General features: G+C 32.4%; 1 protein-coding gene across 4 annotated transcripts; it reads right to left on the bottom strand.

Annotated features, from left to right (window-relative positions):
* Window positions 1–12992: 12992 nt before the first annotated feature.
* Window positions 12993–18051, bottom strand: ATTPPA (Haloacid dehalogenase-like hydrolase (HAD) superfamily protein). 4 transcript variants are annotated; one of them, XM_039021904.2, is made up of 13 exons: window positions 17862–18051; window positions 16135–16181; window positions 15557–16029; window positions 15310–15450; window positions 15148–15219; window positions 14955–15047; window positions 14801–14854; window positions 14595–14696; window positions 14420–14497; window positions 14234–14303; window positions 14042–14112; window positions 13871–13963; window positions 12993–13484 (listed from the first exon to the last, which is right to left on the bottom strand). In XM_039021904.2, exons 3-13 carry the CDS (start codon window positions 15848–15850, stop codon window positions 13431–13433), a joined length of 1122 nt encoding a protein of 373 aa, XP_038877832.1. In that variant the 5' UTR covers window positions 15851–16029; window positions 16135–16181; window positions 17862–18051; the 3' UTR covers window positions 12993–13430. The 4 variants fall into 4 exon arrangements, with proteins under 4 accessions (XP_038877832.1, XP_090162058.1, XP_090162051.1 ...); XM_090305932.1 differs by lacking the exon at window positions 17862–18051 and adding an exon at window positions 16900–17019; XM_090305925.1 differs by lacking the exon at window positions 17862–18051 and adding an exon at window positions 16736–16913.
* Window positions 18052–19093: the final 1042 nt, after the last annotated feature.

Genomic DNA, 19093 nt, shown 5'->3' with positions numbered 1-19093 from the left:
CGACTGCAACAACACGATCAATACGAACACGAACATTACAATAGGGATGACACATCCACTAATGAACCCCAGGTATTCTTAGAGTGAAAACCCAAAGAGTGGGCTTTGGTGAATTTGGTAGAGGACGGAGGATAACGAGTCGTGTAGATGATAAGAAAGTGGGAGATAATACAGTGTTATCTTATAGCAGGAATGCTTATCGCATAGAGGAGCTACACGATCGTGTATGAAAAGCCAAACGATTGTTTAGGAAAAACGTATACGATCGTTTAGAGAAATCGAAAGGTAGACGATCGTTTAGACCGAAGAGCTACTATCGTATAGGCTTTCAGGCCATCGTTTTCACGAATTTTTTTGGGCGGTCGAAAATAATGAATGCGCGATATGAAAAATGAAAACTCTTTTCATTTTTAACCCATCGGTTACCATAATCAACACTGCCCACTACCCACATCCAAACGTGGAAGAATTGGTTAATTATCATATAATTAATCAATTAATTAATTAATATAATCATATTATATTTATATCCTATAGTTTGATATAACATATCTACTATAGTATTTTCTCCTCTACTTGATATAAATTATATTTATATCTAATTTCCTCCAAAATAATGTATCTCATACATTTAGCCAATTATATCATATATAATTAACCAATCCAATTATATCATATATAATTAAATTTCCACTAGTTAATTTGAACATTTCAAATTAACCCAAACACTGGTTCTCGACTTTATCCAAGCTACCCAGGGGACCTAATGGAACTATGGCTCAAAGCTCCAACGATACATGAATAGCTGACTAAACTCTTTAGCCACGAGATCCACCATCCGCTAACTGTCAGTGATTCCACTAAAGACCCACAATTGAACTCTTCTTACTACGGATATATTTCTGTATCCATCGGATATAACCAAGCATGAGTACGATGACCCTTCACAGATGCTCGTAAGTACAGCTGGGCCAATTTACCGTTTTGCCCATGTAGTTACATCTCACTTCTTAAGTTCCACTGATTCCTCTAATGAACAATACAACATAGTCCAACTATGTGTGAACACATCTCGGGCCAAGAGAAGATGTGTGGTGCCACATCGTTCAAGCCTCGGAATCAGCCTTTAAGGGAGCTATCTATCTACTTACCCCTGCTTCGAGGAAGAAGTCAATTCCATCTTGTGTAGTTGAGTTCCCAGCTCCCAAATCAGACGAATCCTCAAAATCGTAGGTTTGAATCGACGACCTAGCCACTCGCACCTATATAAATCAAAGGACAGCCCTCAATGGCAGGAATTCTCAACTCACTCAGGATTGAGGTCATGTTACCTATGGTCATCCTAGTGAAATGAAGTCTCTATCACGAACGGTGTTATATAACGAGACATTAACACTTAGTGGTCAGGTCTTATACAAACTCTTTGTATAGGATGCCCCCGGTTGCATGTCCCCAACACGAATGATCAGGATCAGACCATCTATGACAAGTCATACCACTTGTGACCATTCCACAAAGCGGGCCGCGTCCATAACGTTACCAGGATAAGGTTTCCCTCCTTTATCCATTTACTACAGACCATTTTGGTTATCACTCAAGACACGATCCACTTGTATGTCACCACATACATGCTTGAGTCACATACAGATAACCAGAGATTTTATGTTTATTGGTTTGTGGTAAAGCAAATAAAACAATTAATCGAGCAAAAAAACAAGATATGAAATAAATATCATATATTAACAACACAAGTGTTCGTACATACTGTTTACAAACTACAGGATACGAGACTTTAGGGCATCAACCCTAACAACATCGCATGTAATAAACCATGGATTAATGGACCGGGATGATCCTTTACAAAAAAATCAGAATGAAATAACTCTGTCTATTACATTTTCCATCGAGCAAACCGGGTCTTGAACTGCTAGGAGAACTCCATCGTTTAGTACACGCCGAAGGTAAGCGATCGCTCAACGCATACTAGATGATAAGCGCAAAGCTAAACGATCGCTTAGACGACAACGAGGTTGCGAAGCCTGATCGTCTAGGCAATTGCTTAATGTGGCGAAAGGTAAACGATTTACCATGTGTTGCTAAGCGATCGTTTAATCAGTTACTAAGTGATGAAGCTTCCTGAGTTAAACGATTGTCTAGTGCGCGAGCGCGTTAAACGACATGCGAGCATCTGATACTCAGCGATCACTTACCCCATCATCTACATGACCCGATCAACCCTTGATCATCTTCTTCCTCGAAGAACAGCAACCCTTGCTCCGACCTTCTTCACGAACGACTCAAGACACAAACTGACTTTGAATTACAGACTCGATAACGATTAATAATGCCCAAAAAACGTAGGGCTTTTACAATCAACCGAAAATGTAAAGAATTAAATCAAATCGAGGCTAAAATACCAAAAAAAAACTCCATTGATCTGCACATCCACAACAATTTAACAATTAAACAGAACAGATATGTACCCACCAAGAATGTATATGCAATTCATTGCAACAATGAAATTGAATATCATAACCTATCTCTGATACCAATTGAAGGAACTCTTAAGAAAGATCATCCATGAGCGCGTTCAGATCTTTTCGATTTCATTGTGACCGAAATACCACACACATATTCTATCAAACAGTTATGCAATTCACACTAATTAACGATATGCTTTGATAAATAAAATAAGAGGGATTGAGTTCACATACCAGTTGAAGACCCACTTTACTTTGAACTCAACGCAGCGGAAGCAACCTCTACGTTCTTTATCGCCCAGCAAAAAATAGTCGGCTACAACAGCACGATTGTCTACACGAACGGCAACAACATAGACAAGCACGAGTAAACACGAGCAAGGACGACACCACCACTTAGAGTCTTTGGTCTTCTCGGAGTGAGAATCCAAAGAGTGGTCTTTGTTAAATTTGGTAGAGGAAGGAGGAACAAGCTGATCGTGTAAAACGATAAGCAAGTGGGAGAAGGCTATCGTATAGCGGATCTTATCATTTAGAGAAAGCTACACCGATTGTGTAGGTTTTATTAAGCGATCGTCTCGTAATAGATAAACGATCGTTTAGAAAACTCGGCACGCTATGCGATCGTTTGGAGAAAAGTGTGCGATCGTTTAGACGCGGGTGTGCGATCGTTTAACCGATGGAGCTCTATCGTATAGGATCTCAGCTAAGCGACCGATACGTTTTCACACATTTTGCGATTTTTACGAACTCTTTGCAAAATGAAACAAATTTTCATTTTATTCTTCAGTTACAATAACCAAATACTGAATTTCCTACTAACGCACAATCGATGAGAAGATTTCAGCCAATTATCACATAATTAACCAATTTAATTAATAAATGAATATAACCATATTATATTCTTACCCTATAGTTTGATATCATATATCTACTATAGTAATTTCTCCTTCACTTGATATAAATCACATTTATATCTAATTTCCTCCAAAATAATGTATCTTATACATTTAGTCAATTATATCATATACAATCGAACTCTCTCTTGTCAATTTAAACATTTCAAACTGACCCAAAAACTGATTCTTGACTTTATCCAAGCTACCTAGGAGACCTTCTGGACTTGTGGCTCGAAGCTCCAATGATACGTGAATAGCTTACTAAACTCTTTAGCCACGAGATCCACCATCTGTTAACTGCCAGGCATTCCACTAAAGACCAATAGTTGAACTCTTCTTACCACAGATATACTTTTGTGTCCATCGAATATAACCAATCATGAGTACGATGACCCTTCACAGATGCTCGTAAGTACAGTTAGGCCAATTACCGTTTTACCCTTGTAGTTACATCTCACTCCTTAAGTACCACTGATTCCTCTAATGAACAATGCAACATAGTCTGACTATGTGTGAACACCTCTCGGGCCAAGACAAAGTGTGTGGCGCCACATCGTTCAAGCCCCGGAATCAGCTCTTCAAGGAGTTATCTTTCTATTTACCCCTGCCTCAGGGAATGAGTGAATTTCATCTTATGTAGCTGAGTTTCCAGCTCCCAAATCAGACGAATCTCCAAAATGGTAGGTTTGAATCGGTGACCTGGCCACTTGCACTCATACAAATCAAAAAACCGCCCTCAATGGCAGGAATTCCCAACTCACTCAGGATTGAGGTCATGTTACCTCTGGTCATCCTAGTGAAGTGAAGTCTCTGTCATGAACGGTGTTAAATAACAAAACATTAATACTTCGTGGTCAAGTTTTATAAACTCTTTGTATAGGACGCCCCCGCTCGCATGTCCGCTATACAAATGATTAGGATCAGACCATCTATGACAAGTCACAACACTTGTGACCATTCTACAAAGCGGGCTACATCCGTAGCGTTTCCAAGATAAGGTTTTCCTCCTATATCCATATACTACAGACCATTTTGATTATCACTCAAGACATGATCCATTTGTATGTCACCACATACATGCTTAAGTTACATACAGATAACCAGAGATTTTATATTTATTGGTTTGTGGTAAAGCAAATAAAACATACAACTGAGCAAAATCAAGAAGTGAAGTAAAATATTATATATTATACAACACAAGCGTTCGTATAAACAGTTTACAAACTACAGGACACGAGACTTTAGGGCATCAACCCAAACAGTACTATCCCTAGAAATGGGTAGGAGTGAATTCCATCTTGTAGGATTATGTCCTCAGTTATCTACCCAATCTTATCCCTAAAATTGGAGGCTTATTGAGTCGGCGAATTCGAACCACTCTCATTCATGTAGATTAAAGGATAATCCCGAATAAACAGAAGTTCATAGTTAGTTCAGCATTAAGATCGAGTTACCTAGGTCATCGTATTGAAATAGTCAGTCTTAACAGTAAACGATGTATAAAGTAAAAGTAACTATTTTGTAGTTCGGTCTTATTCAAACTCATTGCATAGGATGTCCCCACTCGCATGTCTCCACGTGAACGATTCAGGATCACATCATTTGTATCAAATATAAAGTGGGTTGCATTCATAGTGTCCCCAAGATAAGGTACCCAACTTTATCTTTATTCTTATACTATAGACCGTTTTAGCTATTACTCAAATTTGATCAACTTTTATATTTTCACATATAGTTTAAGCATTCATGCTATAGTCGGAGGTTCATGATTTATTGGATTTAAGATTTTTAAGTGCAATTCATATATTCAATAATATATTTACTAAATAATATCTATTAATACTTTAGACTTAATTATTATACTTACGAGGATCTCGTATTTTTAGAGTTGAATTAATTTCTAAAATATTATAAAAGAATGGAAACAGAAAATGGAAGTCAAAATGTATCGGGTAATACCTTACTTTTATAAAAGTATTACTATTAATTTAAAATTATTGCGGATTTGGTTTCTCAATGCACCACCACCATGTGATCACAATTTTCTAGACCTTTAGAAGGCTATGTGATTTTCATTTCAAATATTTTCTACAAATAAATGTTACCTTAAGGTTTTTTAACTATGTTTGCGGATATTTTATTTTATTGTTTTCTAACACATCCGTATAATTGTGTTCTAACAAATTTAGATAAAAAAAACTGTAAATAAAACATCTTTGGAACAAATTATTTTTTTTTCAAATGAGTATCTTGTGGATAAAGTTCAGTTCATCTTCAAAAAAATACTTTTCAAAAATCTATTTTCATTAGCTAAAATTTTAGAAATGTTTTCGAAAATGGAAAAAAATTAAGATCTAGTTTGTTCATCATTTCGTTTTTCATTTTTCGATTTTGAAAATTAAGCATATTTTTCTCACATTTTCTTAGAATGGTTTACATCTTTATTTAGTATAAGAGTTGAGTTCTAAACCAATTTCAAAAAACAAAAACAAGTTTTTAAACATTATTTTTTGTAATTTTCAAATTTTGGCATTTTTTTCAAACATGGGTAAAACAAATAGACAATAGAGGAATAAATTTAGAGGTGGTAAGTTATTGTTTGTAGGCTTAATTTTCAAAACCTAAAACAAAAAACTAAGGCCCTGTTTTATAATAATTTCTTTTTTTGTTTTTTTTTTAAAAAATTGAGTCTATTTACTTTTCATTTTTTACAATTATTTGCATCTTTCCTAAGTACTATGATTGAATTCTAAGTCAATTTTTTTTATTAAAAAAAAAAAAGAACTACTTTTTTTAGTTTTCAAATTTTGGCTTGATTTTTTAAATTGTTAATAAAAGGTAGATGACACATGAAAAAAATAGAGGTGAAAGTAGTATCTATAAACTTAATTTTTAAAAACAAAAAAAATAAATAAAAGGGTTATCAAATAGGCCTAATTGTTCACAAATATTGAAGACAAAAAATTGTGTATTCTCCCCCTAATTTCTTAATTATTTCGTTTAAAATAAGAATGATGCTGGTTTGTAATCGTTTTTTTTTTTTTTTTTTTTTTGTAATTTAAAGAAAAAGAAACAAATATTTATAAAATAAGAGTAAACATTTTGGTAGGAAACATGTCACGAGTCTTTGTGTATAGTAATTTCACCTTTTTATTATTAATGAAAAAAAATACAATTTATGGGTTTGCATTTGATGTATTTAACAAAAGGGAGAATCGTGAACAAAATTTGTTGTCAAATAATATTTTTTTTAAAAAAAAAAATAATAAAAGTATTTTGTGTTCAACAAACATACTAGAATAAACATGAGTATAACTTAAACCGATACAAAAATATTATAAATATAAAATAAAGGGTTGTATCTTTTATTGAGTGAATTATTATCGTTGGTGGTCGTCTAAGGAAAGATCCAAGCCCAAATTTAGAGTTTGTGCATCCTTAAAATTTTGCCAAAGCAGAAAAGTCAAACTCTTCGATTTTAGGGCGACCAACTGAGCTCATCAAATTTCACCAAAGGAAAAATAATTTAATCGAGCTCGTCGCTAATACTCTACAACCTCGAGAGCCACACCTATTCTAACACCACTAATATTGCACACATCCCCAAGCGAAAGTCAAATGATAGGTCTTATAAATAGTATGACACCAACAATCTCAAGGGGTAAACAATTCTCTATATACTTAGCCAAGCTAAATACCTCATGTACTAATTTAATTAGAGTGTGCTCACTTCAACACCAAACTGATGCGAGTGTTCTTGTGCAAGTTCACGCCAATGATGCATTCAAACTAGAGCAATGGGTCGGAGGAATATCAAGGCTCGTGTACGAGTTTCCCAGGCCAATATTTATCATTATTATTTTTACCAAATTCAATAAAAATTAATTCCAAAGTAACAACAATAACCTTTTTTTTAGTACAAAGGGAAACAAAACAACCAAAATATAAATAAAGACGAAAAAAATCAAAACAAATAGCAAAATTTCCCCAATAAGAAATGTTTTCAAGCGAAATTATCGAGTAACTACATTCTTCGAGCATGGATAGCTAAATTATGGGCAAGAGAGTTATTTTTTAGACTAATCAATAGAAATCTGAGAACAGAACCACAGTGATGAAAATCATGAATAGAATCAATGAATACCTAAACCCCATTCTCGTATTGTGATTTTCCAACCAAAAGGTTCTAAATGATCTATGAATCAGTTTTAGCCCAAAGAGTGGAAATGTCAGCTCCAAGAGCTCTAGAGAGACCTTAAAAAATGACAATGGCCTTAGCAAACTCAACAAAATCGACAGAGTAAAATGTCTCTCTATGGCCAACATGATAGGTCCTTTGAGTCATGAACAATTGCTCCAATTCTCACCTTGCCATTATGGAAAATTGTGTCAGAATTCACCTTGAAAGAATCGTGGAGAGGAAGACCAACGACTAACATTCTCAACAGGGCTCGGAAAGAGCCTACAATGATTTCCAAACCTTTTCTATGATTAGGTTAGAGGAAGAGGAAGCTTCCAAAGATAGCGTTTGAGCCAACTTATATCCACTTTTAGTTGAGTAGATTACCTTTTATCATAATGCAAGAGGAAATATTCTTATTGATCTCAACATCTTTTGGATAGAATAACTCATAAATAAAAGTCAGGTTCCAACATTGGAAATACAAAGAATACATTTAAACATTCAAAGGTATGATGAAACAAAGTATAAAAATTTAACTAGTATTTTAACTTTAAAACTATTATGTTGTCCAATGTTTAGAAATTTAAATAGTTATAAAAAAACGAATAAAAAATAGAAAATAAAATAATATTTGCGTCAAATTTATAAAAATATAATATATCGTGTATATAAATATATTAGTGATAAGTTTTTATATTTAGCATCCAAGCTTTTTGAAAAAGTGTATTAAAATTTTGGTCTTTTGAAAAAAAAAAAAAAAAAAGAATTTTGGTTGGCCAATGCCCTTTAATAAATTCTTTACCTAACTTGTTTGGTTTAAATAAAGACTTTGAATTAGAAATTTCATCTCATTAAGTAATGTATCCAATGTCTTGACCCAGAAGTGGTAATATATATATATATATATATAAGCACATAAATGGCAATATATTAATAGTATATTGAAGACAAATTCTTTTTCTTTTACTAATGATTAATTCCAACATTAAACTTAAAACTTAAACTATAGGAAAAGGTAAATGTATATTCTATAAAATTTGGGATGCTCTTATTTAAAGTGGAAATTATTTTGACAAACAAAGTAAACTTTTCCAAATTTAATTATGGTTATCAAAGAATATAGAGAGAGAGAGAGTTCACAATTTTTCATTATTATGCATCTAGAATTTCAATGAAAATTAAATACCATAACATGTATATTTAGTATATCAGAAGTATATTATTATAAGTACTATATCATTATTACCCAAAACATATTAACAAAATATGTTTCAAGTATTTTGATGATGTGATCATGGTGAAGTATAGTATGAATGGGTTTAATTTGATTTCTAAGTTGACTTTGGCCATTCACCAAACCCAAACCAATAAGTGTGACAAATCAAAAGGTGGGATTTCATTCTAACCACCATTTTTTCCCCTTAATAATAATAATAAAAGAACAAACCACAAACTCCCAAATATCCCTTTTTCTATGGTGAAATTTCAAAAATTACATTTTTAATAGCATAAATAAGAAAAAAATCATTAGAATTTTTTTACTTCAAATTTGTAGTATTTTTGTCCATCTAGAAATAGTTTAATAAACAAGATATCCTATTACTGTTTTAAAGGTCATCAGACCAACTTTTTATAGATCAATCAATTGAAATAAAGAAATTGATATATTGAGTTACTTCTTTTTAAAAAATTTATTTTGTCTTTCTACGTTGCACTAATTGCATTGCATTGAATGAGTGAAATTTCCCACTTATTTATGGAAAGATCCCTTGATAATATGTTTGCCTATAAATTTATATTGTTGTCTAATATTAGCATATAATTTTCCTTAATTTGCAAATAATATAACTTCCATCTCATTCATTTCTTCCAACTTTCTTTTAATGTTTGCATCTTTCTTCTTTATTTATGTAGCTTTCCTTTTAATATTTGAAGTAAATGCTTTTCTTGTAAAATAATAAAGCTTGATTTGGATTAAGGTAAATAGAATAACAATGATTAAAAAACTTTAGGAAGGGTGGAATATAATATTAGAAGCATAGAAGTGACCCAAAATCAAAGGAGCAATTGGCTCAAATTGAGGATTGTTTAATTTGGCCAAAAAGATTCATTATTTCAAACAATAAAATTGATAATATAAATTTTATTTATTAAAGATTGAGAATGAGAATCTCTACTTAACGGTCAAAACTCAAAAGGCAAATCCAGCCTTAGGCGGAGAAATGTTTAATGTTAATGGCCTCAAGAACTAGAAAAAGATTTATATAAATTAATCGTTTTAATAATACTTTATGATAAAGTATTGGTTCCTTTTTTCCTTGTTTGAAGTAAAAAATATTTGAAATTGAAAAGCCTACTATACATTTAAATACTTTTGTACAAACTATAAATATTGTATAGCTTAAAGTTAATATTAAAAAAAAAACAAACAAACAAACTTAACTGTTAAAAAAAAAAAAAAAAAAAAAAACCTTAATAAAAAAAATTAAAGATTTTTTTAAAAAGAAAAGAGAAGAAAAAAAGAAACAATATAATTTTGTTAAAATCTATAATATTATTGAATTAAAATCTTGTGATAGACAAAACCCAATTTCGTATGTGGCCCATTTTCCATTTTGCTAATGGGCCTACCTCCAAAATGTACTTTATTAACCCCACCCACCCATATTTATTCATCTATGATTTTAAGAGGCCGTTTTACGCATACAATTGAATTGAGTTGAATTAATTACTATCTAGGAAGTTAAATTACCAAGGGTTAAATCATCTATGTTTAGGATAAAGAATACAGTTTAGTTGGCAATTATTGTTTGTGTTTGAAGTGTTGAGTCGAGTCGAGTTAGAAAATCTGTATTTAGGATGCAGATTTATATTGAATTTGAGTATCTTGTGCAATTTTTCTAAATGAAATCGATTTTATTTTGGATTTTATTTTTTTTTTCTATTGTTGATTTTAATTTTCAACTATATACATATTTTTCTAACTTTTTTAAGGCAAAAAAAAAATCCAATTTTTTCCATTTTTAAAACATAACAAATTATCTACAAAGTATTCATATACTAAACACAAAATTTTGAATTTAATTTTTTTTAACATTCAATTTCATAACATATATTTTTTCTATTGGAACCCAAAAAATCCAATAAAAATCCTGTAGATCTAACATATTCTTATAGAATCGAAACCCAAGAATCTATTGAAAAAACCTACAAACCTAACATACTCTAGAAATTAAAACCCAAAAATTCATTGGAAGAAAAAAAAAAAACTCTACAGACCCAAATCGTGTGCAAATCGAATATGTAATGAATAATAAAATATGGGAGAAGACAGATCCAAAACCCATAACAGAAACTCCCAAAAGATATAGATATGAACAAAAAGATAAAAGAAGAAGAAGAAAAATAGTCAGGTCTACAACAAATAATCACACAGTAGTAGATCTTAGGGGGGGGAAAACCATGAAAATAACCCTTGAAAACTTATAAAAATAGCAAAGAAGGATTCAACAAGAAAAGACCCATATGATCAAGCAAGAAGAGAAAATATGAGGAAATAAAACAGAGGAGACAAAGAGGACGAACCAAACGGATGAAAAAGAGAGAAGATGAGAGAGACGAGAATAAAAGTAATGTGAAAAGACTGGTGAGTGAGAGACAGAAACGACAAAGGAGACTAATGAGGGAGTTAAGCAAAGAGTTAGAGAAAATGTACCAATTTAGGGGTGTTGAGATGAAGTAAAACGATAAATCTACTATTTTTGTTCTATCAGTAGGTCAAATACTGAATGAGCTTTTTGCCCATCCAACTCAATGGTCCCAAGAATTATCAAACGCCCTCTAAGTACTTATTTAGTTAGTTCTTTAGTAGAATTTATTTCACCTGGTCCTATTTTAGCTTTCTATTTATAAAGCATTAGTTTATATTATTAAACATTATATTTCCCTATCTTTTTCGCCTACTATTCAAACACAAAATTTTAAATATCACGAGGTTTTAAATTGTTAACAACATTTTATTATCACAAGATTTAAAATTATTATGATCTTTCTTAGTTCCAACAATATGGTTAAAGCATTACCAAGGTTGGGAGGAGTTTGGTTAAAGTAGCTGTTAAACCCACTAGAGATCCAACTGGATAGTTTGATTGGTAAGCATCCAAAATTTTGGTCAAGTGAGCATCTATATTACTTTCATTTATTTTTCGATAATGTAAGATGCACTTACTTCTAGAGATTTTTGGAAATTCTAAGATCCCTCACCGTGGTATCTTGAAAATTTTGGATGTTCTCCTAAATTATGGGTCTTTTAAATTCTCACGTTGAAGGCATTCATTTTTACTTTTAAAATAATATAAATTTTATTAACATAAAAAGATATCCAAATTGATAAAAACAAATATGTTATAGAAGTACAAACTATATTAAACTAGTTATAAATTAATGAATAACATTAAGAGCATCCTTAAAATATTATGCAAATTTAAGACATTTCTTCAAATAAATCCTACTACACAACCACAATTATCCAAATCGATTATGTTGAACATCTACAAGTTTGGACACTTAAAGATTTTGATATCTACATTCCTAAAAAATAAACGTTGTCAATGTCATAACATCTAGAGATTCTTGTACATCATAGAATAGCCCTATGGAGACATTTCAAGAGTTTTAGATACCCTCCTAGAACATGAGTTTTTACTTTATTTAAAAACTAATATATTATATAAATTGAAATTATATTAAATTAATGAATAATCCATTCTTGAAACAACATTTTGGTTGTTTTCAAATATAAGAAAATGAACACAAATATTTACAAATATAACAAAATTTCACTATCTATCTGCAACATGATAAATTACTATCGATGTCTATCTGTGATAGATAGTAATCTATTCGATCTATCACAAATAGACTGATATATTTTACTGTTATTTATAAATATTTTTAATAATTTTATCATTTAAAATAATTTCTCAATAAAATAACCTACTAAACAAACATATTTAACATACTTACCTGAATATAGAGGTATCTACAAAAATATTTTCACAAAAGAAATGTAGTTATCTAAAGCATTTGAATCCATGGCTTATCTACATATCTAAATAAACAAACTGCACCTAAATATGATTTTGTTTAAGAGAATGGGCTTGGATAGACCATTTGCTGAGTATGATTATAAAAGCAGAGGCAAAGTCTAAATATGACGGTACTGTTCAAAGTTCGAACATTTAGGGGTGAATATGAAAAATGGTTTCATGTGAAGGGTATTATATATACATATATTGATGAAAAATAAATTTCTATACATTAACTTCTACAAAATGATGGTACTAAGTAGATAAGAGTCACAACTGTAATCCACCAATTACTGGACATACACAATAATCCCACATAACACAGCAGAACAAAGAAAAGGTATCAATCAATCAACAATGTTTTGCTTTGTTGAATTTGAATAAATGGAATGAAGGCATTTTCTTGTTTCTCCTTGATATAATAGTTTTTGAGAAGGGAACATTTAATCTACAAAACTCTAAAACAGATAAAAGAATGACATTCCTTGCTGTTCAAGGATAGTAGTAGAAAAGGTAAGTAAGTATATTAATTTAATTAATGCACCCAACTTGACTTTACAAAATGAAGAAAGAAAAGAGAAAAAAAAAAAAACATAACAAAGACCTTTGACTTTGAGCAGAAACAACAAACGGGCAACTCTGAAACCTGCCTCTTCTTTGTAAATCTGCTCCAAAAATAATATCCCCTTCCCCTTCCTTCCTTTCTATACTTATCTGTATACCGACCATTATTATTCCTTCATTATATCAATCAATTAATGTTATGCAATCCCCTTCATATTCATAAAGCACTTGACTTCCTCCATGTCACTAGTGACTTCAGGAACTCCATCACCTGCATTTCCATATCATCCACCCCCCAACTCTGATCAGATATCTAAGTTTTTTTTCTAGCTAAGCACAAGCTAATAAATGAGACAGAAGCGTAAACAAGTCGGCTTTTTCTTTTTTAACCGTAATCAGATTGATGATCCTACTATAGAATCCCCAATAGTCTCGAGTGAAATTCAGCTCCTTCATCTTAATGAGTAATATTGAATTTGACTCATAGTTATCATTCATGTTATTGATGTTTGAAAACCATATCATTCCGAACACACAGAAACAATACCATTAATGGCATGATCAGACAATCTTTTTCTACAATTCTTTCTAAGATTAAACTAGTTTAGCATGAAACTTGAGGATGTTTTGTTTGCAGGGTTATGAAGGAGTCTGTACCTCAGATGGGTCTCTTAAAGAGTAAGCTGCACTGCTTTCCTTGGCCACTGAAGAGACTAATATGCCATAACCGCAATTTCTTTCTTTCAATACCTGTAATTCAAGTCTTTTCATTGATAAATTTGAACTTCCCCAGAGGAGAGATCGAGGGTATTGGAATGATCAACTTACCCTGAAGGCATCTTCATCCGTGCGATCATCTCCTACGTAAATCGGGAGCACTTCATCACAATTGTCAAGTCCTGGCATACAGTTTAAGATTTTGTCCATGTCAAAGATAGACATTTATCATTTGATAAAAATTCAACTTGTACAAGAATGTTCTTAAATTGAAACCAGGGTTATGACTACTGGCTCTCTTACCAAGAGATTCGAGCAAGAATGCAACAGCTTTGCCCTTGTCCCAGCTAATCACGGGTCGTACTTCCAAAACCTGTGAATTTAAAACAGAGAGATCAGAAAAATACAAGAAAACCGATAGTAGTCTTTGGAATAATTGAGGATCTGATGACAATTTGATTGGAATTTCCATTAATGATATCGAAATACCTTTCGACCATGACTGACACGCAGGCGAGGGTAGTCTTCCAAAAGATCATAAACAACATTCGCAAGAGCATTCCAATTCTGAAGAGACAAATGCAATTAAAAGAAATTTGTTCAACATTCACATTCCCTACTGCTAGGTAATCTTCTACGAAGTGATATTTTTGAGAGGGGGTACCTTATCATCCACATTTCTATAATGAACAGAGACACAGAACTTGTTGTTTTCAATTTTTGCACCAGCAATCCCCTTGGTGATTTCAATCAGGGATTTGTAAACCTGTCCAAACAAGAGAGTTTTTTTTTCATTCAAATGCTAAACCATGATGCAAATTAAAAGTCAATAGTCTAATGTAAGAAATATGCCAAAAAGTCAGTAGTCACCTCGTCTATCAAAGGTAAAAATTCACTAGCAGGTTGGAACATAACTTCCTTGCCCTAAGTATTGAAGAAAGATTTAGAGCACTGTCAAAATAACATTCAAAAGGAGAAAGATTTAGACATTAACTGTTACAAAGGACAACTCCCATTCCCCTACCTGATTGTTAGTTGAGTGTCTATCAGAGACCATAATGTCCATTCCATGACTACCAGCATAGTAAAGTTCTCTTAGTCCAATAAATTCGTAAACCTGGACAAGCGAAAACAAGGGTGCTCGAAACTTACAACCACAGAAACTAGTTGACTTCATTAGAAAATATTTATGTAACAGATGAAGCATTGCATCATACCTTGTCGCGACTTCTTCCACTAATTATAGCAGTTGGGAAATATTTCGCAGCCTCTTTTACAGCTGCACGCATCTAAGAAATTTGAAGAGTGATTAGACATACTTAGCAGCAAGGGTGTTGTTATTCTAAACTTCTTATTTACAACCAATTACATATTCTTACAGCATCAGACATGAAAGCGCAGTCAGGGTTATCTACAATTGGTGAAAGAGTCCCATCATAATCCAGAAACAGTGCTATTCTCTTTCCTTTTGCTTGAGTTACGATTTGGTCGAATGAGGCAAGTGCAGATGGATACTTGATCTGAAAATAACAAAGGGGCATATTGTAGTACATAAACAACTCATCCAGGATACTCAATAAAACCCTCCCTTCCTACATCAGAAGATTATTGTAAAAGAAATAGTACCATCCAATTGCAATACAAAAAAATTGGATCAATTGATGGAAGCTCATTGACAACGTCCTTGGAAATCCTATTAGGAGGAGGAGATGAAGATTTCATAGCATCTAGCCAGCTGCTTGCTCGAACATCATCAAGCACACCAGTTTTTTTCCTCGGTATTAGAAGCAAATTTGGAGAGAAACCAACTCCTGGAGCAGGTGCATATGGCAACATATTCGAATGTACGCCGAGCCTAGACTTGTTGATAGGTGCAGGGTCGGTAAGTATGGGAGAGTTGTGGTTTGATTTAAGATCCATATGATCCGGTTTTAGAGGTTGATTCAAATGTATAGAAACTGTAGTTTTACTTGCAACTCACAAAAACAAAGTGCACCTATGTCCTCTTTAACCAACTCCTTTATCAATGAAAAAAAACTACTACTTTTTGAACGTTTGCTCGTCACTATCACTTGGCACACGGTCCATCAAGCAGAAAACTGAAAAATCATCATAAAAGAAGACGTTAGGAGGCTGTTGCTATAAACAACAATAAGCATTTGGATCGAAAAACAGTTAACAGGGCCAATCTTTACTGCCAGTACCTTGTCATCTTCTGAAAAAATATGAAAAAATCGCGGAGAAGAACTACCTGAAAAGTGTAGTTCATACAGTTAAGAAAAAAGGCTTTGGGACAATAAATATAAATATAAAAACAAAATCACACAGATCTCATGGTTTGTATCATAACATAGAGTGTCAATTTCAACATCAACATAAGTACTCTGCTTCTATTTTATTACAGAGGAGTGCCATAAAACTTCAAGTTGCCATACAAACGAAACAACCATAACAAAAAGGCATGCAAGTTTTTATCTTAAAGCTCTGACACTACCTAATAAGCCATATGTTTTTCTGGAAGTAAAGTTCATCTCATAAGAAAATCTCAACTAAACCGACAAAATGAAACAGTGATGATAAGTTTACATAAAAGGAAACCTTGAAGGAAGTAAAGAATATATAATGTATGTAGCAGTAAGAAAGCAAAGCAGATCCAGAACTGGAGAAAACCAATTAATCCCTTCGCAACTTAGAACACTAAAGGAGTGTTAAAAAGAGTTGGGGTGAAGAGCAAGAACTGGTAGGAGAGCTTAAAAAGAGTATGCAAAAGACTACCACTACCACACAGTAAAGAGGAAACACTACCATATGCGACCACGCATTATGGGCCTACATAGAAGCAAGCAAAGAAATAAACAAATGGACAAAGAAATGAAGATTCACTTTCCCCAAAGGCCATAGATGAAGTAAAATACTAAAAACAAGATTTTGGTTGCTATTTCAATGGAAGGGCAATAAATGCAACCAACCATCAAACAGAAACATGGCTTTTACAGTTGTGGCTACAATAAACAGTTCATAATCTATGAACCCAATTAAAAGAAGGTGAGAATTCGAGCTCGATTATTATATCAAATATCAAATGTGGCGACAACGAAGTAAATGTCCCATCAATTTAATAAGAAGAAACTCAGAAAAAGGCAAACCAATCGGAAACAGTGTAAATGAAATCTGATTTTGCGGATGGGAAAAAGAAAAAATAAAATTGAACCAATCAATCAAATTAAGAAAAAAAAAAGACAAAAGACCACCAGTAAAGAAACAAACATAAGAGCTGTCATTCAACCGTATATGAAATGAACTCCACAATAAAATCAGGGAAAATTTTGTAGAGAACCCAAATTGCATAAACCCCAAAGAGCAAAAAACCTATTTAAATTCCATAAACCCAAATCGCATCAAGCCAAATAAAGTCATACCAGAATTTAATTCACGCACCTAAAAGCCTAAAATCCATCCAAACACGTAAAACAGACGTATCAATTGATTAAAACCCTACAAATCCGCAAGCATTTTAAACTCGAATGTTCGGTTAGTAGCAAATATTGCGTCGTCAAGAAGTTAAAACGCCAATGAACGGAAGAAATTTAAAACAAAAACAAGTAAGATACGCAATATAGCTGAGCTCTAACGGGAAAATTCAAACACCAGGAAAATGCAGATTCAACGCCAATAAACAACAAAAGAGAATTCACCGAAAGAGGGAAGAAAAGTACATAAACGATTGTTAACTTTCAAAAAGCCATAGAAAAATCGATTAAAAGGGGGAAAAGTTTAAGACCCAGATGGGAAAAACATAATAATATGAAAACCCCCCACAAAAAGTTATGGGTTTAAGCGCCAGATTAATAGACCCGCGGCGATTAGAAACAGAAAGCGAGTGGAAAAAGGAAAGAAGGTGAAAGAAGAGAAACGGAAAGAGAGGAAGAACCTGAGAGAGATTGAGAAAGATGGCGAAAATGCAGAAAATCAAGAACCCGAAATGGCGAAGAAGAAGAACGAAAATGGAGCGAAAACAGGAAGGAAAAATCTTGATGCCGAAGAAGCGAGGAGAAGAAATTCAATTGGTTTTTGGTTATTTATAGAGAACCTTTGTTTCCGATGGTCTAAGCGTGGTTGTTGAATCCGGGAACACCCTCCACACACTGAATTCAGCTTCACGCGCACAGGTGGAGCGTGTTAGCCACGCTCACTTTTCAGGTTCCAACCTCTAATTTTATAGAAGACAACGATTGCATAGATTTTTCCTTTTTTGTTCGTGTTTCAAACCTTTGTTCTAGATCAAAAAAAATTATGAATTGACAATGTATATGGCCAAACATCTAACTTTTTTTTAAGAAAAATCTCATTTATAGCAATCTAAGCTTTAATTTTTTTTTATTTTTTTTATCATCATCTATAATTTTCAAAATGTTTATTATACTTCCTTAACTTTTTAAAGAAAATAATTAATTTGAACTCCTACTTTTATTTTCATTTAATAAATTGATGAACAAAGTATATATAACAACATATTAATATGAGCATGATTTCAAATGACACCTATTAGATAAAAATATTGGATTGGTATATATTTAACAAAGAACAATGATTAAGTATAACATAGGTTCCATTTAATCTCATATGTCATCTCTCTTTCACGCACTAAGAAAAAATTTAAAAATCTTTTTTTTAAAAATAAAAGTGTCGCATGCTACGTTTATATTAGGTGCTAGTCGGACTGCATCTAAGTATTTTTCTTTAACAAAAGAAAAAAAAAACGATCAAAGACTAAAATGATATTTCCTTTTAAATTTCCAGACATATTGAAATGAGATTAATATCAAACTTTCAACTTTAAAGAAAATTGTTGAAGAAAGATTTAGAAGGAAAACAGTCAAGTATTTTTATTTTTAGTACAATATAGAGTAGGATATCCAAACCCGAACCTATTGATTATTGAGACACTCGTATATTAATTGAGTTATATTCATTTTTGCTAAATAATCTTAACTTTGTGGCTTTACAAAAGAAAAATAGAAAGAAAAAAATAGTAACGTGTTAATTGGTGAATTAAATTTTATAATTTACATTTATGTTGGCAATTATTTTCCATTGACTTACATTCAAAGGGATGGAAGGCCAATATGTGACAGCTGCATTATAAAGAAAGAAAACAAAATT

Source organism: Benincasa hispida, chromosome 1, assembly GCF_027475165.1.
Source record: "Benincasa hispida cultivar pf3 chromosome 1, pf3_genome.v1.1, whole genome shotgun sequence".
Classification (NCBI taxonomy): Eukaryota; Viridiplantae; Streptophyta; class Magnoliopsida; order Cucurbitales; family Cucurbitaceae; genus Benincasa; species Benincasa hispida.
Note: the sequence above shows the minus strand (reverse complement) of the source record. Positions and strands in the feature narration are given on the sequence as shown.